This window comes from Amphiura filiformis, chromosome 18, assembly GCF_039555335.1.
Source record: "Amphiura filiformis chromosome 18, Afil_fr2py, whole genome shotgun sequence".
Classification (NCBI taxonomy): Eukaryota; Metazoa; Echinodermata; class Ophiuroidea; order Amphilepidida; family Amphiuridae; genus Amphiura; species Amphiura filiformis.
In genome coordinates, this window is record NC_092645.1 from 13,780,722 (window position 1) to 13,805,357 (window position 24,636).

Here is a 24,636-nt window from a genome sequence, read left to right on the forward strand (position 1 = left end):
GGGAACATTGACATTGTCCCTTTCGTCCCCTTTGCACAAGCGCCGCGATAGCAACCAGCTCGAGAAAGGGGAACTGCACATGCGCACACTGGTTTTACAAGGGCTTCAAGGCTATTTCCCCTTTGTTTGTGAGGGTTAAGGTCCATTCATACTTCCACTGCATTTGCGATGCGATGCGTTGCTTTGCTGCACTGCATCGTACTGCAAACTACTGCATTGCGATATCAACTGATATCCATGATATCTCAATAAAAAACTTAATAACTTGGAAATGCAATGAGTGCGGCAAAAAATAATCTATATATCAGCATCGCAAAGCAATGCATCGCAAATGCGGTGGTAGTATGAACGGACCTTTTAGGGACCTCCTTCTCATCGGGATTTTTTGTTGTCAAAACTCAGTGGTAGCGCGTACCGTAACTAACTGGCAGCAGGGGTTGGCGTTAGTACGTCGCGCATTGAGCAATGTGACGCGCGACGCACGGGTGCATAATATGCACAGACCAACTTTCCGTGCCAGAGAAATAGAAAAGAAAAGAAAGGAAGACAAAACTGAAAGGAGAAATGTAAGAAATGGTAGATTTATAAAATAATGCATGGGAACGGGGCTCAATAAATGAATAACATGGAAACGGAAATCACGAGCTAAGCAGCATGGGAACAAAATAGACCTATGCAAAAGAAACTGAAGAGAAAGAAAGGAGCTAAATGAATAGAAAAAAAAGAAGAAGACAAAAAAGGTAGGCCTACGGGTAGGCCTATTATACAGGTTATGATTACAGTAACTAAATGAAACGGGAGTAAACTAAAGTAGGTATGTTCATAAAATTTTGAAGTTCAATATTTTTAGCTGAAAGTTCTTTCATTTGAAAGAGAATCAAATTACCTAAACAATAAGGGGTCAATCATGTTTCTAGTGCATATACTTTTGAAGTTACAGACAAAAATAGTGTCACCAAATTGACCAAAATTTTGTGTGTGAAATTGTGACAGCAGGCACATGTACAATGTACACTACTGTATGTGACCCCAGATGACCTCCTATTCTTTACTGTAAGAAAGCTGTTTTGGATGGTCTTGATTTACACACAAATTGCTTTTGAGCTAAATCAAGTGTCAACTTGGTGGAACATGGATTGCACTATGTGATAGTTTATGAATCCAGTATCATGCCAGTACCAACATAAGTCAACATCACTTAGGTTTTGGTTGTCAGAATTAATTTTTAGTAATTTTTTCCATTGAGCCCCACAGTAAAGCCATTTTTGGACTGTACAGGCACATTCCACTTCCCTATGGACGAATAGCGCCACCTATAGTGTGTGATATGAGCCTGACTAACTAAAGAGGGAAAGAAAGAAACTAATCAGGAAAATTAAGGGAAAAAAGAAGTTAAAATTAGAAACTAATCTCGAAAAATAAGAAAAATAAATAACAACTGAAGGAAACGGGAAATCACAAGCTAAGCAGCTGATAAAAATGAAGCTATAAAGGGAAACGTATAAGAAAGGATAGATTTAGAAAATAATGGGAATGGGGTTAGGCCTAGATAGATAAATAACATGGAAACGGAAAATCACAAGCTAAATAGCATTTTGTTTTAATGGAAACAAACTAGGCCGTGCAGAATAAACTGTAAAGAAAAGGGAGATGCAAGAAGGGACAGGTTTAGAAAAATAAAATTAACCTTTCAATGATTCTACCTTTTCAGTAATTCCTCCTGTTTTAGTGATCGCTCCCATTTACTAATCTAGCGGGGACCCGCGCGAAGCGCGGGTATCCCGCTAGTTAAGCACTATTTTATCAGTCTAAATCCGTTGAGGTTCGCCAGTGAACCTCATTGCAAGTACTGTTTTTTTAATTTTTTTTGTATGAATAACGCACGATATGTTACGATATATACTGAAAATTTCCCCTGGTGTAGTGGTTACGGATCTCGCCACCCACGCAAAGGGTCCGGAGATCGATTCCCATCCCCGGCGATGAGTAGAAATTTTTCTTCTTCTTTTTTCTTTGAATTTAAAATTATTTATTTTCATGTGAAAATGTATATATTGCACTGGGAAATATATTTTGTGCATTTTTTTTCTGTAATGGGGCCACCCGGCCAATAGAGCTAAAAACGGATCTTGGCTCCGAGAAAAAATAATTGCGTCCGTCGTGCAGGCAGTGTTGCCGTCATATTGTCTGTTTTGTTTACGCTTTTGGCTGTTGCCACATTGAATAATGTAGTCCACCATCGTCTGACAGTGCAGTAGTTGTAGTCCTTGCCCCTATAATATACATATATCTTACTTGTCACCAATGCGCTATAATTTTTGAGAAAAATGCAAAAATAGGCACAAAATTGGCCAGGGGTGTAGTACCTCCTTAACTGCACCAAATGGATGTATTTTGTCGTAAAGCTTTGATGAGAGCATACTTCTGCAATGTTAAGGTTAGCAACTAGATTATAAACTGTTGCGATTTGGTAGTTCACAGCATCTTGCGAATTGAGCTTTGGCAAAAATTGCATTGATCATTCAATAGCGAGTGTGTAGAAGAATTCAAATATCACAGATATACTTTTGTAGCCAGGTCCTGTGGTTCTTGAGTTATGTTGTAAAGAGAGGGTTGAAACAACAACACTTTTGTAAAACGTACATACATATAAACCATTTACAACAACAAATCAAGCAATTTTTAGGATTTGTAGAATAAACTTATGCAAAACATCAAAGTGTTATTTTTCAATAATGATTTAAATAATGAAAAATTTTTGGCTGCTTCGACCAACAATACCTCGTCTACCCTCAACATTACAAGATGACTGTGAAGCATAGTGTGTATGCGTATGCTTTACGCATTATTAATTTTGCTCCCATATGGATGCATGTGAGTTGCGCCTTGTCAACACCGCAGAGACGCTAGGTAAAATCCAACATGGGTTCAAAATAGGCATACGGTAGGCCTCATCAAAAAACACAATTTTTATTAGGCAGAAAACAAGGTTTGCTTTTAAAAGCAACATTTTCCTGGAAAATTGCCACCAAATAAGATAGATTATAATAAAAAAATGTTTGGATATATAGAGGGCAGGATTTTTTTAAGTCACAAATTATGCCTGCTAATTCAAAAATGTAAACAGTCAAGAAGTTTCCACCACAAGATGTTGTTTACATACAATGTAATAAATTCTTTCTCAGTTTAATAAATTTGACAATTTAAACTATTACAATTTTTATTGAAAACTTCAAATGACATTTTAGAGATCAATCAACTACACACTGATTACAGTGGATTTAAACTTACTTGATGACATGAGTTGTCAACACAGCAGCTAGCCACCCGTCAGACGGGAAGTTTGCTCCTGGGACGGGCAAAATTAATGCCTTTTACAGATGCTACATTATAATAAATTAATTGTAGGTGTTGAAAGGCTATTGGCCTTTTTAGTAGACCAGATTTGCAAAACAAGGTCATAGCAACACATATTTGAGCTCTTTGGTCCCCAAATGCAAATGGACTGGAGTACCGTATTCATTCCAATAAGCGCCCAGGGCGCTTAACAAAGTCATTTTGGGTGGGCGCTTATTTTTTACCTCGTTTACCTAATTTTTTCGTAAGGGGCGTTTATTAGAGACAAATTTACGTATGTTATAAAAGGGTACTGAGACATTCTAATAGCTTTTCTGATGCAGGAATTGTTTTGCAAGTTTACGCCAAACTTGCAGTCCTGCAGCTATTTCACTGTATCGACATCTATCTGTAACTTCAACATGAATGGTACCCTTTAGCAAATTGAAAATACCCTAGGTGGACGCTTATTCATGCGCGTATTTTGGGGGGGGCTTTGAGGCTTAGCCTCGGGTCAAAGTAGAGGCGACAAAAAGCGAAGGGGCGGAAGAAGAAAGGGCGGCAAAAAAACAGGGGCGGTATAAACGAGGGGGCGGCAAAACGAATTGGCAAATAAAAAAAGGGCGCAAAAAATTGGAAAAGCCAAAAAAATTTTGAAAAAGGGTTGCTTTTAGGGCGCTAGCGCCTAAATTCCTTTTGTTTTTTTTGTTTTGTTTTTTTTTGCTCGTCAATTTTTCAAACGACCGTGAAAAAAATTGGGTCAACCTTTTCGGGCTGTTAAAGAAGGGGCGGCAAAATTGTTTTTTTCTTCAGCCCCCCAGGGTTGGGGCGGCCACGGTACGCCACTGTTATTGAGGCATGGGTGCTTATTGGAATGAATACGGTAAATGTTTTAAAGATTAAATTAGGACAGGCAATTTTATTCAATTGATGGCAAACCTCAATTTCAAGCTAAGACCCTGCATGGAGCTTGTGATTTTCAGAACTTTGTAGGGCATTTTTTGACTTTTTGAAAAATAAGATAATTACTCATTAAATTAATATCAAGAATTGCGGTGAGAAAAGCAAGATTTTTGCCTGGGCTTAATTCACGGTCTGATTGAACACTTTCTTTTCTTTTTCAGAGTCTGATGACTGGTTTGATGTACAACAAACCCGAGGATCATATTGGGTACATGCTCAACTGTCTTGGTACTGTCCAAGAAAAACGAGAAACCAACGGCGTCAAGTGGAACAGTTTTGTGGAGGAAGTAAAGCGGACAAGCCCATTACCACCTATTGTTTCTGAGAAGGATAAACAACCAGGCGCTAAAAAAGGTGGGTTTGATGCGATTTAATAATTATTGTAATAAATATGGGTATGGGTATACACGTAGACACACTTACTATAAGCCCACAGCATATTCCGTAGTTTTTAAAAATGTCTTAAATACAAGGGTACACCTGGGTATAAGCACATAAGTAATCTTTGGCTCAATGCAATGTATTTCATTAAAAAAAAAATTTCAATAACTTAAAATGAAATTCAGTTGTTTCATTTTGACACCCTAAATTTCATGTATAAATGAAAGCCCAAGTCATCAATATTTTGACAGAATATGTCAGTTGTGATTAAAAAAAACCTGATTCCTCTTTTGAATTTGAGTTTTGAACTTAGTATCATAAAGCACACTGGAATAAACAACTTGTGTACCGTTGTGTTTTGTTGTGCATTTATATAAATCTAAGATGGAATTAAAAAGACTAGTTTGCATCTGACATCATGTCAAACAGACCCAAAATGCCATACTGCGCAGGTCAGTAACCAATCACTTCATGCCTTTGCCCTGATATCAGAAGCAAACTACAGGTAAATTAAGTAATTCTTGGCCAAGTTCAAACGTATCTGTTGCGTCCATGTAGCGTACTAAGTATGCACACAATGAAGATGTGTGCATGCTTTCTTCTGTACCACACTATGTGGCCACTAGCATTCCGAGTGTTTGAGCTTGGCCAAGAATTACCTGATTTACCTGTAGTCTTTTTAATTCAGTCTCGGGTTATAGTATGGTCATCACATGAAATTCTTTTTGATATTGTTCATTTTTCTCCTTGAGTTGAACTTGTGAAACTTTTGGTGTGAAAAGTTCTGAAGGTTTGGTTTTTATTTAGGGATGTCAATTTTGCTGATAAAATGATGCCTTTAAAGGAAATCTGTACCATAAACTAATCAATGGCTAATATAGTTATATACCACTAAATTAAACATACCAGACGCTCTGTATGAATTTCGGAATATTCCTAACAAAGAAAAAGCACTTTTAATCCTTCGTTTCTGCAATTCAAGGGAGCCGCCATGATAGCTGCTTGCGAATCCTTTCTGCCACAAGCGGTAGTGTAACCTTTCACACATACCCACGGCAAGCGTGTGTTGCTGTATGGCATTTGTGACCCCTACAGCTTAATTTTGGTTTTTAGTGCTGTTTTAACTTTTCGTTCTCAAAAGACATTGTTGATCATAAATATTACTTAAAATACATTTTTTTATGTTCTTCTGTAGTTTTATGGGTAAAAATTGTCGCGTTTTCTTTTGAACGAATGTTGAATCTGAACTTTGGTAGTATTCGCTTCGTGTCACCAAAATTCACGAGGGACGAGGCTTGTGGCACAGATTTCGCTGGTTTCAAAATTGGGGTACCGTTACAGCATAATAAAAAATACATCGGGTATCAATATGGCAGCCACCATGGATCGCAAACTCACCGCTGATCGTCGTAAGGAATTAAAAATTCCTCCTTTATTTGGACGTATATAAGCTTGGGACTTTTACTGTTTGTCGTTTTTATTATTACTGCAACTATATAGCCATTGATTAGTTTATGGTACAGATTCCCTTTAAACCACATTTAACTTATGCTGCAGCTGGGCCCATGACATGGTGTTAATTCAGATTTATTTTGGAGTCAGATATTGGAGCTATCAAATGTGGAGCTTGTATGAGGTAACCTAAGCACACAAAGATTTTCTAAATTATCCTAATGACTTTTCTGAAATTTCAGTTCCAGCACCTCTTGAGGTTTCTTCAGATCCAGTTCATCCACCAGAATTAAGCAGGACAAGTCCACTACCTCCCATTACACCCACCCACGGCAAGAGGAAGTACAGGAATGTCAAATACATATTTGTAATTGGTGAGTGACTGAGTTACAACCAAGGGTGAAAATAGGAAATGGTGAACCAGGGGCTCCTTTTTACACAAAATGACCCCTGGTTCACTTCATTCAACATGGAACCAGGGGCCACTTCTAATCAACAAGGGGCCAATATTTGTTCTGAATAAGTTCATCATGCATTAATGGCTATGCTATGAAATTGAATTTTTGGGTGTAGTGACCACGGGCCAGTTTCTGAAGAAAAGTGTCCCCTGGTCAGCTCCTAAATTTAGATGGGACCAGGGGCCATTTCAGGGATCCTAGCATCCTCTTTTTATGACATTTTTCAGTAGATAATATCCACGAAAAAAATATTATTCTAAAATTTTCAGTTGATTCTGATTTTGTGTTAGCGAGTTATGCATGATTATGTGTATTACACTGCTCCATAGACAATGTGTTGTAATTTCGTTCTGGTGCACCAGAACGCAATTCAAAATTCACAATATCTTTGCTAAACAAATTAATCTGCAAGAAATGTTTTGTACTTAAACATTATGTAGCCAGAGGTTTCCAGTGGTATAAAATATCAACTTTTTTGGAGAAAAGTGGGAGGATGATGCTGTGGGTCTCGACATTCCCTTTTAAGAGATGGTACAGATAGCGCCCCAACGGGAAAAGTCCTCATACTTTGTATGCAATGAGAATTTTTGCATATTCATGAGGTCTTAACATTCAATCGCTCTATCGCCTTATCACCTGTGTCTAACAAATCACATGTGACATTTATTTGACAAATTCCATTTAAAATGACCAATAAAATGGATGCCCATTTCAACGAGACAGTCCTTTCCCTCAATGAAATCACTCGTGTATAACATCTATCTCTCTTTTCATGTGAAGGTGGACCTGGTAGCGGCAAGGCAGGGCTGTGTAAGAGACTAGCAGAAAGATACACTGGCTACTTCCATATATCAGTGGGAGAAACATTACGGGCTTGTGTAGAAAAAAGAAAGACAACGGTGGATGGAAAATGATCGCAGAGCTGATACTGAGGGGGGAGCTGGTTCCGAGGCCAAGGCGACAGAACTCTTGAAGGAGAAGATTGACAGGATCTTGAAGGAACAACCTGATGTGCTGGGTTTTGTTATTGAAGGTTATCCCAGGTCATCTGAGCAGAAGGCTGCATTTGAAAGAGAGGTAAAACAAATCAATAGTATTTTGGGTTATTCCAGTTGAAATCCATACACCCCCTATTGAAGACATGACCTTAATCTTCCACACAGGGAGTGTGGATTTCAAACGGGGTTACCTGAATGGGTGACTTCATTTACAATCTGCACCCCCTTTATGGGAGATTAAGGTCATGTCTTGCGTAGGGGGTGTATGGATTTCAACTGGAATAGACAATTGAATATTTATGAGTAATGATGGTAAGAAATTTTACACAAGGTCAAATATGGACTATTCAACTAGGCTTTGATTAGTTGAACTTGAATGGAAGGAACAGTATATATTTCACCAAATGAAAATATTATTTCCATTGTACAAATAAAGATATTCAATATTTGTTTGATATTATAACTTGTGTATTCTTTGTTTCCACTAGGATAACAAAATAGATTTAAAATACCTAGAATAAATTTCCGATTAGAAATAGCACCCATACCTGTAATTTAATGTTTATTTGTGTTTAACCCTATGATGAGTACTACCTGCTGATTGGTTACAACAAGTCTATTGTGATGTGATTTATTGAGCCAATCAGCAACATGGTAAGAATGGCGGTAAGGCTGAAGAAGAATGAGCTTGATTTTAATTGGTCAAACAGATGAATATATCGCATAATTATCCAATCAGAAATGTTGTAAGAAAGGGGATAAAGAACCAGGACCAGGAGTATGATTTTTTTAATAGCAATTTGGTGCTTCAGGGAAGTGGGTTTTTGTTTTGATGCAATGTGTATTAATGCTTTGAATTTTATTTCATGAAATCCATGCCCAAAATAGCTCTCCTTGAGCCTTCAAATAGGCTAAAAAAAGAGCTTGAGGCGCTTCCCAAGACCCACACCTGCATTGCCCATCGCATGAGTCATGATGCTCAGGTCGCCCGCTCCATACGCTCACAATTTTTCTGTATTATTTTGATAGTAACCAAGTAGTTTCAGGATTGTTTTGAAATCGTTGATCACACCCATGAGAACAAACTCCCCTTTTATTTCACCAATTTCTGTAAACCATGTCTTTGTTTCTTTATTTGATGATTAGTTTGGTATTGAGACACCTGACATGGTCCTCCTTCTAGACTGTGCAGAACACAGACTCAAGTCCAGACTGGAGAAACGCATGGCTACCAGCGGGAGAACTGATGATTCTGACACAGCCATCCAACAGAGATTGGCATCATTTAAGGAACAGACCATTCCAGTCATAGAACAGTTTGGCCAAATACAAGTACAGAAGGTATGTTGAACAACTGGCATTTGAGATTGGATCAAGGGTTTTTTGATCTCGTCCCATCCTTGATCTTCATCTTGTATGATCACAAGCCTGTTTCTCTCTTTTTATCTTCAAACATGTTTCTCTCTTTTTATCTTCAAACCTTTTTCTCTCTTTTTCTCTTCAAATCTGTTTCTCACTTTTTCCACATAGGCCAGTATGCTTATAGGCTTTTAGCCTGGCTTGAACATTTTGTTTGAAACGGGTCCCATCAGGACCCAAGCATGTCTCCACATGGAGCGACCATTTAAAGCAAACAAAGGAAAATGTTTATCGATCACAGCAGTGCTCGGAAGTGGATGTGCTTGTGTCTCAAATGATGGGAACAATATGTACAGGTTTCTGTTCAAAAATTTATTTTTCATTTGGAGTGTAATTAATAAGTTATAATTTAAAATGTGCACTTTCATTACTTGCAGGTTGATGCAGATCGTGATGAGGATGAGGTGTTCTTTGACATTGCTAATGTCTTTGACAAGAAATTCTTTTTACCACGTACACCTGCTGGTAAGTGTGTGTTCAGACATCAGAGAATACAGAGTTAAAAGACAAAATGTATGTACAAGAATTAGTTTGCCCTTAAACGATATCACAGAAATATAGAAAAGAGCATTAAAGAAACCAATTGAAATATACCTGAGTGGAAGAGGGCCCAACTCCATCAAAACCGTTTTTGAGATATTAAGAAAAAACTTAATATTTGGAAACGTTTTATAGACAGAATGTTTTCATCTTCAGGGGACCTTTAATACATTAACATACAGTTTTACATACATTCTAAATCATATATGATGTGTTTCCATGGCAACAGTACAGGTCTTAATACGAGCTGGAGTTGGGCCCTTCTTCCACTAATATACTGCAAGTGCCAGATATGTTATAAATAGCTACAGAAATTTGGAAATTATCCATTAATTGCACAAGTAGAACCATGTAATATGTTAGCAAGAAAGTTTATTGTTGTCAAAAGCAGATTTCATGGATGCACAAAATTCCTCTTTAACCCAATGTTTGTGGAAGAAGGGCCCAACTCCATGGAGTTGGGCCTTTCTTCCATGAAAACCATGATTAAGTGTACATGGAAGACTATTTTGAGAGTGGAGTTTGGCTCATCTTTCACACTCAATAAAGAACAGTCTGCTGGCAATAAAATGCTGGGTCTAACTCATTTTTGTAAAAAATTGGAGTTGGGCTCTTCTTCCACTTAAGTATTCAATTATATAACAACCATGCACAGATTTAATGTCGGGAGGAGCAAATTCTGGAGGCAACACAGTATGGAGAGCGCGGTGATATACCGTGACTGAAAGCAAAGAAGCACAAAAATACAACCAGAAAATACATGAATTAATGACATCGAATCCTCAGCAGAAAAACAGATACATTATGAAAAAGTTATACGAAAATGCACCTGAATAAGTTTTGACAAGATCAAGAACAAGTTCTCAGTCATCTGGCAGTCAAAAAGGTGGAAGTGTCTTTAGCAGCAATTTGAATTTTGCAAGTGAGTCTATAGCGCAAATGTTTGATGGCAGCTTATTCCATAATTTGGGTGCTGCGGATGTGAATGGTTGGTCTCCATATGTTGCCATCTTGATGGTTCTGACGGATGGAGGCTTAAGCAGGTTACCTTCCGAAGTTGATGATCTTAATGTCCTTGTAAGCTCATATATTGTTAACATTTCAGCTATGTATCGCGGTACCAGTCCATTTAAAACATTGAAAGTAAGAAGAAGAATTTTAAAAACAATTCTCTTCCAAATGGGCAGCCAGTGCAGCTGCCGAAGAATGGGCTTCATTTGAACACGCCCCTTAACACGGGTAACAGCTTAGCAGCTACATTCTGGCCATGCTGTCGTCAGTTGATAGCTTGTTTCCTTCATCAATTATTTCATTGTAGGTGGCATTTTGATTTAATTTCGGTTGTATTGTCCTATTCCCTGCAGAATGCTTTCTTACTTGACTGTATCGGTGAATGCAATGCATCCAACCTAGTGTGATGTTGACAAGCAGATTATTTCCACATCTTTTTTTTCTGGCCATTATTCCTCCCAACTATTGCTCGCTTTCTGAAGTTTCAATTCCCCACAAACTGCTTCAAATAGTTGGCTGAGCTTTGGTGATTTATTTTTTTCATTATCTGATCCTTCAATTGGTGGCATCAATTATCCTTACTCTGCTGTGGTCTGTGATTTGGTGAGTGTGTCACATCAACCCATGCTTGCCACTTCTCATCAAAATATTGCAGAAAAAAATTCTTTCACATCAGGAAAGAGCTGTAAACAAACATCTTCTAGTGCCTGTTCCCTTGATATATTTGCAGCATTGTTGTGTTCCTTATATGATACTAGGATGCAACATGTAGTTGCTTCATCCTGTTTCTCCTCTTCTTTGACCTTGTCTATATATGTTGACTCCCCTGGCAACTGCATCTTTGTGCAACCCACTGTACAGCACCAAGATCAGTGGTCATCTTGTTATTTGGTCACAAATTTGATGCTGTTTAGTTATCTGTTAGCATTTATAATCATAACACTTGCATATTGAGCTAATCTCGTACAAGGAATACGCTCATATTTTTATGAAAATGTTTTTAAATTTTTTACTGTTTCCGGTGTATCAAATCTTATTTTGGTTCGATTACACAAATCGGGAAAAAGGTGTCAATATAAAGACAGCCAAATTAAAAAGTCTCCAGTACGTAGTTCCATCCCCATTTACTCAGAGTCTGATGAGTTTATGGCAAAATCATTTTGATAATATTTTTCTTTACACTTTCCATCGAAGGTTGATACCAAATTTGATATCAAAAGTTTAATCATCGTGAGCAGAGGAACCTTTGTTTGGAAATTTGTGCAATTTTAAAAATGACATAGGGAATTGTATCACATAGCGGAACTAGCGTGAGTGCCAAGAATTACGTCGCCTGAATAGGCCAGCAGGTTAAAGGTTTACCCAAGCATGCCAAAATGCAAATCAAATACCCCGCTCTTTCAATTGTGCGCAGAGCAAGTGTACAATGATTCCTGTACAGGTTGCTTCAGGCCACATAATAAGCTGATACCATGCATTGACTTTTGCGTGGTCAATTCATAATTTGTCATTTTTGAAATTGCACAAATTTCCAAACAACGGCTCCTATGCTCATGATGATTTAACTTTTGATATCAAATTTGGTATCAACCTTCGAAGGAAAGTGTATAGAAAATTATTATACAAATTATCTTGCCATAACTCACCAGACTCTGATTAAATGGGGACGGAACTCCTGGAGACTTTTTAATTTGGCTGTGTTTACATTTGCTCTCAATTGTAGGTAACATTACAATGTAGAATCATGCTGGGTTTGAAGAAGATACCATGTACAGAACCAAAGTAATAAGAATGGAATTTATTGAATGACCCTTGTGTATTGAACAATCCCACATGATTGCAACTGCTTTCAGATATCATCAAAGCATGTTTTAAACCAATACATCACCTTGCACTTGTGCAATATGAAGTGTTACATGAATAATCAAAAATTACCTTATCGTTGTTTGAGGTGTCCAGTTGAAAACTAATGATCCTCTTTCATTAGATCATTAGCCTAATTAACATTAGGCTAATGATCCACTTTCATTAGCCTAATTAACATTAGGCTAATGATCCACTTTCATTAGCCTAATAACATTAGGCTAATGATCCACTTTCATTAGCCTAATTAACATTAGGCTAATGATCCACTTTCATTAGCCTAATGTTAATTCAGGTTGTGTAATATGTAATACAGAAGAATTGTGCTAGATAGTAACCTTTACAACTCCTTTCCTTTCACAGCTGGTAAGAGTACAAGTCCATTACCGCCCATCATCAGTGATAAACCAGAACCACCTGCTGGAGTACAGGTACGATATATTTTAAATTAAAGTAAAGATTACCTGAGATGTTCTATATCATTATAATACCAAACAATCAACAATCATAATTGTGACCAGCTACCATGAAATGAGCATAAAGTCACAAGTTGGTAGTTTCAAGACGTCTTAGCTGCAAACAAAGAATGCCAACCAGGCCAAAGAATGCCAACATCAACAACCAGGATGTCTTGAAACTGGCGACTGATCATGTTTACTTCATAAAATATACCAAATGACTGGCTCTCTGTAAGTGTAAATTGCTATCCACAGCATTTAACGCATGTACACATATACAAGCTGTGGTTTCCAAATTTGACTATACCTTACTGGCACGATAATTAAAGTGTGTACATACCTTTTCTCTACTCGACCTGCTTGATGAACAAAGAAGTCGTCTGCTCAAGGTTACTTGTTGCCGGTTGGTTATAAATCAAACCCTGAATTGCCGCTATGAAATAAAACACGGTTTGAAAAACAGCACCAAATATTACCAAATTAGCCAATACCTATATACCATATTTCACCCTGATGTGGCAGTGACATCAAAAAAGAAAAATGCAGTGATTTATAGTGCATTACGCACAGGCACAACGCCTAGACGTTGATCCACAAACCTCAGCACACTTTACTTTATATCAGTGATATGTAATTGGGTGCAGCTTCAAATTGCTATTGTTCCCTCAGTGTGCTGATGTACCATGCACACGCTTACTTACTCTGTCCTTAACATGCTTTACAGAAAATTGGTTGCAGGTATTCATAATGTGTACATATTGTTGTTGTAAAATATGACAGGGTTTAGAAAAGGCCGTGTGGGAAGGTGACATTGATGAAGTCAAGAAACTTGTAGAAGCTGGTGAAGATATCAATGTGAAAGTGAATTCCACAGATCCCTCCGATGATAAGGTTAGTAATAATTTAATTCAAAATAATACTTTAAATAAAGCCAAAAAAGTACATTGGATGTTTCAAAGCTCGTGTTATGTTGCACATTAAGCTGCATTTGTCTCGGGAGAAATTGGCCAATTGAATTTTTTTCCCAATAATTTTTTTTTTACAAAAATCGTACAAATCGTCGTTGGGCAGGAAAAACCTAATATGTGTCATTGGCCCCTGAACATGTATAAAGCAAAACCTCCTATGTTACCTCTTGGCAGTTTTGTTTTAAGCATGTTCAAGGGCTACAAGTACATATGAGGTTTTCCTGCCCAACAACGAAATATGTTTTAAAAGCATCTGTTGGAAGAATTTTGAAATTTTAAATTAGTGAAATTTTATATTAGTGAAAATAGTTCATTTTGTGTTTAAGAATGTAAGTTTGGTTCTGAGCATCTCAAATTTTCTTAAGCTTATTTTGACCGAGTTTGTGTTGGGAGGAAATAAAGAAGAAAAAAAGGGGGAGGGGAGGGGGGAACGCATTGGATCTTCGCAAGATTTGAGACTTACTTGTTTTAGACCTAAGTTCATAATGATGACTCAATGATGACAAGACAGTGGCAATGATGATGTTGATATGGATGATCCCTATAGAGTACTGAAGTGTGACGTCATGAAATTTTATTTTTTGCATTTCAGCATTTTCATGACCATATTTCAGTAGAACATGATGAAAAACATCCACAGTCCAAATTTGGTGGGAATCAGATCATGAGGGCCGGAGATATGGCCGCATGAATACATAATTAGCCCCATTGAAATCAGTGTAAATTGGCCTGGTTCATAACTGTATGGTATTCAAAACGCTGAAATGCGAAAAAAGTTTTCTGTGACGTCATCACTTCGGTACTCTATGATATTCTACACAAGGAGCAAACTCAAGTTATATATGCACTTCCATACCATATGCTGATGTATAACAGAGTTTTATTTCAAGAACTGCAAAATGGTTGAAAATGAAAATATAGCATTACAGAAATAAATGAGTAGACATGCTTTTTATAGGCTTTCTTAGCCCAAATTCAAAATAGCACTGAATCATATATATTCTTATTCTGTTTTTATAAAATGTATTTAAGTATTTTCTATATGTGCCTTTTAAAATGTCAATTGTTGTTGTTGATAAGACTAAATAAATATGAAATATGAAATGAAATTATGCAATTTGCATATCTGGATTTTCACCTACCCAAGTGTGTATCCTTATGAATATACTATGTGCTTTTTCAGGGCCAGTGGTCATTACTGATGTTAGCTATTGTTAACAACCATGAAGAGGTAGCGTTGTATCTCATCGAGAAAGATGTTGACTTACAGCATAAATACGAGGTAAGTCTTAGATCAGCTGAGCTGTTTATCGGCTAATCCATTTAAAGTCCACACTCTCACTGGAATATTTTGGAAATGTCTTCCACACAGGGTAAGATTGTCAAATGGAATGAGCACATTAGCCCATTCTATTTAAAACTCAGCCTCCCTCTGTGGATGATTCAGGTTGAATCTTTCTCAGAGGGTGTATGAAATTCAAATGGAGCTGCCTAGTGTGCTAATTCCATTAATGCAATTCATACTGCCTCTGTGGAAGTTTTTTCCAAAATCTTCCATAGGGGAATGTGGAAGATTTTTCCAAAATCTTCCATAGGGGGAGTGTCGATTTTAAATGAAATAGCACATTAGTACAGTTTTTCCAGTAGTTTCAGATTCAGATTCAGATTCAGATTAAATTTATTTCAAATTCGTGGCCCGTAGGCCAAATTACATGAAATATTACATTTGCAATGTTTACATTAAAAGACATAAAAAAAACCATATAAAATATACATGAAAACACCATAAGAATTACTCGAAGAAATTAATTGCACTTGTTGAGGCAAAATATCACAGTCACACAGCTCACACACCCCTACATCTTCTCCACACATACTAGGGTGCATCTATAGCCCCCCTATTTTTAAAATGTTAACTCTGATTTTTGTCCATAGCATTAATGTGTTCCACTATCAAAATAAATACCTCACACAAAATTTCATCGAAATCGGACTTCGTCCTATGGGTCCACCAGCCATCAGAACATTTATGATAAGCAAACCAAAATTTCATAAGGCAGCTATTTTGATTCATATACTTTGTGTGGTGTATTATAGCTGCCGTTTTCTCAATACTGTTAATTTCATCAATTTAAAGATATTTTAGACCATTTCCAAAGCATTTGCATATTTTTTTATACATGGTAGCTATGTTTGCAGACTTGATTGCTGTATCAAGTAATAGCTGCCTTATGTAAAAAAGTTTTACAATCCTAAAATGCTATTTTCAGCACTCCCTATTACATTCATTAAGAAATTCAGTGCTTCTTTAGGAGTTTGGTTTTAATCATCAGTGTTAGATTTGCGCTTTCGGAGATTTGGTTCGTTCTAGCGGCTTAGTTCAACAACTAAGTAGTGTATTTTGGAGTGCTTTTCCGTTCTTGCTGCATCCAAGAAGTCCGCGCTAAGCTTTACACCACGTTCTGCACAGTCGTTGATAACACTGATGGCTCCAATGTTGGCAAAGGATTCTCGATATGCTGGAGAATTCGACCATGTAACAACATCTTCAGTGAGAAAGTCAGTGTTTATTTGCAGGATGTAGATAGTGAACCATGAGTCCTCATTGACCAAGTCTCCAAGAGATGTTGCAGCGGTGCTGCATATGATGTTGGTTAGAAGCTCAAGCTTTCCAAAGGCTAATCCAATCCGCTTCTTAGGTGCTAAGATGTTTACTGCAGGTTTAACTGCAAGGAGTTTATCAGCGAGTGCACATCGCTCATCTGTGGGCACTATATCACTAAACAGTAACAGTGCAACGGACACTATCTCTCTTGTCAAGTATAGTTGACGCTTCAAAGCTTTAATTGTACTTGAAGAAATGGCTGGATTCACAGCCTCATACATGAGCAACTTGTGAAACAGATTGAGATCATGGCATGGAGCATCAGCAGCTGAAGTCAAACCACCACGAACTGTACATCAGAGTGGCGAAGATAACAAAATTCTCTCACTTTCGACACTTGATACCTAGGTCTTGGTACCTAGTGGCAGCTGTGAAATCTGGGCTTCAAGCAAACAGATCATTATGAAAAGCTCCAGGTTGCTTGAATTAGCTGACATTACAGCATCAGCGCTTCCTAAGAAGAGGATGCACAAACTCAAGATAATCATCTCTCTTCAGGTCCTTCTGTGTTTTCAGGATTTGCAGTACTTCACTTCTCCATTCTTCTATCTGCATGCTTAACCCTGGGTCACAGAGATTGGCAACATTCAATTGCGCAAGCGGCTGATTACCTCCATGTGGGAGCAGGTCAAAGTTCTTGCAAAATCTTGTGAATAAGTAAGGTGACTTCCAGCGATCTTGATAACTCAATTTGCAGATCATTGAAAACTTGTGTGAGAATTACTTCACCAATGTGGTGTCTGAATGTCATAATACATGTATTCGTTTATTGTTGACCGTTGACCTTATTTGGTTGATCTTTGACCTTTATTGACATTGAACTGTTGACCTTTGACCCTCATATGAATATCCAACAAACAAATCCCACAGTAGAGTATTAAAGTTAAGTTTCATATGGCCCTCTTCTTTCCATTTATACATTACATGCATTATATAGGATATGAGTGTGTTTTTAGAGTGCAAAGTTCACTTTACTACACATTTCAATGGACAAGCCCATGTTCGGACTTCAAGCCTGCGGTGGCCCCATAAGACAAACTCCGAATTCAATAAAATTTGGTAGGGATTAGTTTTGGGACAAGTGGAACATGTTAAGGCTATGGACAAAAATAATGCAAACTATGGGGGCTATAGATGCACCCTAACACATACCTTACATACACTCACACCCGACCTATCAGCCCTCCATATACACACCCCCACACACACCCCAGACGCACTAAAAAATTTAATTTAATAAAACAGTAATTAATAAATAACATATAAATAACAAAATATTGCACATAAATATTTGGACCAGCCAAATTATAAGGGACAAATTCAATACATCAAGATAAAAATGCTGTCATAAAATCACAGTTAAACACACCAGCTGAATAGGAACATGATGAGATGCACTGATTAAGTAGATGAGTGAGATAGGGTATTGAGCTGTTCCCATATCTTTTTGTTTTGGTTCTGGGGACATGATACTTATTGCACTGTCTAAGGGTCATATTGTGGGTCCTCATATTGTGTGGAAACCATTCTGAGAACCTATCAGATTCAACACATTTTTGAGCAAACTATGTACAGAGATGTAGTCTTCTATCATTCAAAGTTTGGAGTTCCAACTGGTCAAGGGAATCTGTGTAGGATGAGTAATTAGCACCAAGGATAATGCGGCAAGCCCTCTTTTGGATGCCCTCTAATTGATGTGCCTGGTCGTTGGTAATACTACCATGCCAGACAGGGGCTGCATATTCGCATGTTGGGCGAACATAACCAATATAAACAGACTAGGTCACCAGTTGGAACACCAAAGCGTTTGAGACGTGAGAGCATGTACAACCTTCGACTGCTTTTTGATACCATATTGTTAACCTGAGACTGCCAGCCAAGATTGGACTGGACAGTCAGGCCCAGGAGCTTAGTCTCAGACACCACCTCAAGTTCAATCCCAGCAATGCGAAGACTAGGAGGGGCGGGAGGTTCCCTCATGAAACAAACCTGCATCACCTTGCACTTACTCGGATTGAGCTTGAGATGATGGTATTTTGCCCAAGCATCTAAGTCCTGAACATCAGGTCCAATCTGGCTGACTTGTTTAGCAGGACGAACCTTGATTTGACTAAAGAATGCTTAAATTTGTTTTAAGAATACTGAAAATGCTAAAGAATATTGTGAATATTTTTGTACTTGAGTAAAAATACTGATTTTGTATGGAAAATACTTATGTTAAGTCTTGCGAATATGGAAAAGTGTTTAGAAGTTTGTCAGCACTGGACAAGGCAATACAGAGTCAGTGATGGTGGGTGCTATGATTATCCAAAAGCTATAGAAAATGTCACTCTGAAATCAAAATAGTGGCTCAGATTGTGACACATCAATTTCCGTGGTTCTCAGCAGGTGACCTGTGGGCAGTGTTCGAAATATGCCTCAAAAAGTTACAGGCCAGCCTGGCTTGACCTTAAAAAGTTACCGGCCAGCCGGGCCGGCAACTAGATGCCAGTCAGAAAAGTTACCGGCCAGGCCAAAAAGTTACAGGCCAATGGCCGGCTAACCGGCCCTATTTCGAACGCTGCCTGTGAGCCACTTATTGGAGTATGTTCCAATTCTGGCTAGCTCTGAAACTGTTTGATAGTTATATGTGTTATGTGTATTATTTTCCACTAGATGTATGAAACAATCAAGCAAGAAAGGACACAAGTGTGTAACAAAACAGCTCTGGATTATGCAAATGAGAAAGGAATAATTGCTGTAATTGAAAGATTAAAGGTAGGTATATTTTGCTTTTTGTGGGTTTTAAGCATGTAGCTTGTATTATGTGTTACCCACAGACCCTTTTCCAAAAGGCAAAGTCCCCATGCTTTGTATGCTGTAAATTTCGCACATATTCATGAGGGCCAATCATTTGATCGTATGTGTCAACAAATCACGCGCTGTTGAATGGTCTGTATATTTTCTGAGGGTAAATTTCAACGGTACAATTACCGAATAGGGTGCAACTTGCTAGACTTGAGTCCAGTCCTCATTTACGGAGTTTAGGGTTAGGGTTTAGGGTTGGGTATGGCAGTCTTGTAATAAGACTAGTAGAGTTGCACCCTATTCGGCAATCGCTCCATTTCAACATACACCTGGTAAACTTTGATTGCTTTTTTGCATTATGAGTGTAATGCGTTATGCCAGTAACGCACGCTTAGTGTATGTGCAGACCTTTGTAACTCTCAACAAGCTTAATTAAAGATGCAAAATTTTGTTTGGGCACCATGGCAAAGGCATCTAGGGCAACCAAGGTTATTTTTCCCTGACAATACAAATATCTAGAGGTTGATACTATTATTATAATGGAAAGTGTGTGTGTGGGGGGGGGGGGGGTATTAAATGGGCTATTCCAGTTGAAATCCATACTTAATCTCCCACACAGGGGTGTAGATTTTAAATTGAGTAACCCATTCAGGTAACCCCATTTAAAATTAACATTCCCTGTGTGGCAGATTAATGTTATGTCTTATAGGCAGTGTATGGATTTGACTCATGTACTTTTAACATAAACAATTGTAATAATAGAGGCTGTCAGCGTGACGTCATATGCCGCCATCTTGTGGGTACACGCTGCGATGGTCGTTCGATCCCCACGCGTGAACATCAAAATCACCACACCGACGTGTGATAACAACTGCGTGGCAAGCTGCGCCCTGCGCGTAGTGTCCGGGGCATGAACACGCAGATCTTTTGTACCCACAAGATGGCGAAAGGCTGACAGCCTCTATTGTACCAAACAATTTTTCTCTAACTTCTCCTATTCCTCTTCGCGTCTTGTTGTCTCAACAGAAAGAAACCTTGATGAAGGAAGCCATTGAGGTATTGAATGAAGTAGCCCCTGGACAAGTCATAGAAGACCCAATAGAACCCACACAAGCTATCATTACAGGAGATAAAGACGTAGTCAAAGAGGACATAGTTAAAGAAGACACAGTCAAAGACGACACAGTTAAAGAAGACACTCAGCAATCTACAGATGATGGGTCAGCAGAGAAACTCAAAAGCTGCAAGATTATCTTTGTATGCGGTAAGTTTGGAGGACATATTTAATGGTGGTCACTACCAGCCACATTATCAATCTCAAAGAACTATTTTAATTGGTTACTGTTCTCTATTCCAGATCCAGTGACACCTTATTAATTTCCTTAGACCTGTGGATGTATTGTAATAGGTATTAGTATTTTGCTTCGAAAAAAACCCCAATAATTATAACAGAGCTGTTAGCTTCTTGCCTCTCTACTAAATATAGGCTTAATTTTACCCAGGACAATTTGCATGAGGTGTTACTCGAATTAAAACAGATTAGAAGAGAGCTATATAATGTCGACAGCACTTTCAAACTATCTTGCATACCGTTCAAGGATTTTGACTTTCTGCAAATCAACTTTATGGGATTCAATGAGGTGGCACTTGGACAACTGTGACATACCCTGGTTAAAAATAAGTACAAATAAAGTATACTTTATGTGTACTTTTTTGTACTTTTATTGTACTTTTCGAGTGAAAAGTACAATTAAAGTGTACTTTGATTGTACTTTTTTCCCCCTTTATTAAATTTTTTTGTACTTTTAATATACTTTTTCTATACTTTATTTGTACTTTTCTTTAACTCCAAAGATTTTGCCCATCATCAAGTACTTTATTTGTACTTTTCTGTACTTAATTTGTACTTTTCTTGGACTTGAACTTTTTTGGACCTCAAGAAATGTACTTAAAATGTACTTTGTCAGACTCAGACATTTTTTTCAACAGCACCATTGTACTTAATTTGTACTTTTCTGGGACTTAAACATTTAGAAGGTCACCAACTGTACTTTAAATATACTTTTTAGTGTACTTAATTTGTACTTTTCTTGGATTAGCCATTTGACCTGTTATGCAAATTGGTCACATGGCAATATTGTTGTGAATTTGAAAAATAACTGTCATTCTGTTTGGAGCTGTTTTTGACATGACATATTGAGATGGGAGCTTTCATTTTGTGGATTTTGCATGGATATAATTATGCTATGACTTGGATTTCTGATGATTCAATTGGACACAAAAGAAGGTACTATGTATTTGTTATTGTTTAAAATATTTTGAACACCAAGCAATACCATATAATACTGATAATTGGGTAAGCTTACACGCTCATTCAGCTTCATTCAGTGCCCATGCAGCCAACATACAACACTGCTGAATTCTGCCTATGTACATACCCAATATGGACAACGGTCTATGGTTTGGGTAATTACTAATTAAACCTCAACGATAGACATTGGCAACTCTCTGTTTGTATGGCATCTCTGTACATAATTCGAGTGCTACGAGACTTGCATGCATGATGAACATATAGGCCTACATGAAACCACATATATTACACCTGTTTTTACATGACCTGCATTGGCTACTTTTGAACAAAGAATTTTGTTGTCTACAAGACTTTGTATATTATCAGCTCCAGATAACTTCAATGTAAGAACTAGTATTCACCAGCTCGTAATCTCTGTTCTGCTACACAAGGACTCAAGAAACAGCTTGTTGCAGAAACCAGTGGGGCAGCAGCAGATCATTTCATGTTTCAGCTGCACAAATTTGGAACAACCTGCCATTTTCAGTTCGCTTTACCAAGAACATAATTGCATAATTTCAAAGCAAATTAACTTATACGTACATTTGTTCCAAAATGCATATATGCCCAGGCTTGATTCATGAACTATTCAACATTGATCTGATTTTGTATTAATTATTATAATATTGTTTGCATTATTGTACATTAGTTGTTTCTGCAAAGCGCCATGAGTGTCTTGACGGATACCGGCGCTCTATTAAGTGATGTACATTATTATTAATTAAGGGGGTGCAATAATGTGCCCGGAGGGAGGGACAAGGAATTTGACATTGACATGTGTTGCGTTTAATACCTGGACAAGAAAGCAACCAGGATAGTTAAAAAATATTTTCTAAATTTTTCTAATTTTTTTACAAGACAAATTTTGAAATTTAATCGCATGTTAAGTATAATTATTAAGCCATAGGCCTATGTAGAGCATGGTATACTTTATTTGGTCATTTGAAAAGTATACTTTATTGGGCCATGTGAAAAGTATACTTTAGTTGGCCATGTGAAAAGTATACTTAATTTGGCCATTTAAAAAGTATACTTTATTTGGCTATGTGAAAAGTATACTTTTCAAAAGTATACTTTTCACAAGACCAAAAAAGTATACTTTTCACATGGCCAAATAAAGTATACTTTTCCTATTGCTAAATAAAGTATACTGTACTTTTTATGTACTTTTAAAAATGTACTTTTTTGGAAGCGAAATAAGTACATTTAAAGTATTAAAAAGTATACTTTTCACACAGCCAAATAAAGTATACTTTTCCTATGGCTAAATAAAGTACACTGTACTTTTATGTACTTTTGGTCTGTTTATACTTTTACTGTACTTTTCTTTTCTTATACTTTTTTATACTTTAAATGTACTTATTTCGCGTTCCAAAAAAGTACATTTTTTAAAAGTACATAAAAAGTACAGTACTTTTTTTGTACTTGTTTTTAACCAGGGTATGAATCTGGTTGCCACTTGGGTTGCCCATCTCCTTATGAAAATTTTGAGTTATGTCTTGATTTTGTGTTGAGATCACAGGTTAAAATAATTAACAATGAAACTAAATGTTTGTTTTATTTGTTAACAGGAGGCCCTGGCTCAGGTAAAGGAACACAATGTGAAAAGATAGTTGCCAAATATGGTTTCACACATCTCTCTTCTGGTGATTTGCTACGGGATGAGGTCAAATCAGGCTCGGAAAGAGGTCAAAAACTGACAGAAATCATGGAGAAGGGAGAATTAGTATCACAGGTGAGCGTTTTGCTTTTAGGGTATGAAAACGGATTTAAACATCTTTTTTATTATCAGTAGTGTGATTGATATAGTGCATGTTGTGGTTTCTTCAACATTTATAAAAACATCTAATAAACAGTGAACAAAATAATTTTAAAGCCCCCACATTGAAAAGCACCATTTCCCAGATAGTAACCTGAGTACATTTATTTCACCTTGAAGGCATGGATAATCTTGCAAATATGGGATAACTTTTTCCTAGGCCATCCAATGTGCCATGCACATAGTAGGACTACAACTTGTATCTATTGGCCAGTTTATCTATTGGTCATTTCCACATCTGTTTTTTTTTTTCAAAGTGTAGATTTAATGATACATAGTGATTAAAATGCTACTCGAATGAACAGGAACAAGATAATAAGATTTTGTTTTTGTTTTGCCTATCCACTATCATGTCTTTCTATATGCATATTTATATGTTGTGTGTGCATTTATTTGTGTGTATACTATCATTTATTCACATACAGGACACAGTTCTGCAGTTATTGAAGGAAGCTATGCTGGCATCAGTAGACTCTTCTACGGGCTTTCTCATCGATGGCTACCCCAGGGAGGTACAACAGGGTGAAGAATTCGAAAAACAGGTGGGTATAAACCAAAGCATGCGTGGGAGACTAATTAGGAATGTGTGCAGAAAGTTTCGGGAGCTCATGCATACAAGAAAGTATAGGTGACCCCGGCTATCTGGGTACTTATTTTACATGACACTACACTTACGCTTTTCAACCTACAATAGATCGTGGAGCAGATAGAGCGACTAGTTGAAGACTTGTAGCAGAGCTGACTCAGTTTGTTTACATTCTGTTTTGACCTCGAATCGAGCAAATGTCTGGGCCGATTTCGGTAAAATAAAGGTTAAATACTTGGCGAAAATTACATTTTATGTGAAGCTGAACACATGAACATGTAGAGGAGAGTCTTTTTTTTTTGTTGGCTGGAGGCCCCATGTCGAGAAGTTATAGAAATGGTAGTATTTTGGCCGATTTGAAAAGGGACAAACCACAGAAAACTACAAATTTGACTTCTGAATCGGATTTGTTGTCAACAGAGGTCAACGGCTTGTGATGTCATTCCTGGGTCACCTATTGTCCTCTTGCTCTATGAAAAAGGGATGTTTATCCAGGACCAATTACTAGTAATTACCCCCTTTAGCCAAATTCACTCCCAAGCCCACCCCAGTGATAAACCACAGTAGACAAGCCAAAAGATA

The 24,636-nt window shown here is 37.4% G+C and overlaps 1 protein-coding gene and 1 long non-coding RNA gene across 2 annotated transcripts in view; both read left to right on the top strand.

Annotated features, from left to right (window-relative positions):
- The window catches only part of LOC140139898 (uncharacterized), a 280,876-nt gene that overhangs the window by 230,185 nt on the left and 26,055 nt on the right, over positions 1–24,636 (top strand). The gene's annotated exons all lie outside the window — the stretch shown is intronic.
- Positions 1–24,636, top strand: part of LOC140139894 (adenylate kinase isoenzyme 5-like) — a 31,975-nt gene that overhangs the window by 453 nt on the left and 6,886 nt on the right. The window contains 14 exon segments of the mRNA XM_072161657.1: positions 4,461–4,653; positions 6,375–6,506; positions 7,371–7,475; positions 7,478–7,534; positions 7,537–7,667; positions 8,735–8,929; positions 9,385–9,472; positions 12,785–12,852; positions 13,660–13,770; positions 15,031–15,129; positions 19,168–19,269; positions 20,326–20,563; positions 23,221–23,384; positions 23,894–24,010. Coding sequence (XP_072017758.1) covers positions 4,461–4,653; positions 6,375–6,506; positions 7,371–7,475; positions 7,478–7,534; positions 7,537–7,667; positions 8,735–8,929; positions 9,385–9,472; positions 12,785–12,852; positions 13,660–13,770; positions 15,031–15,129; positions 19,168–19,269; positions 20,326–20,563; positions 23,221–23,384; positions 23,894–24,010 — 1,800 coding nt within the window.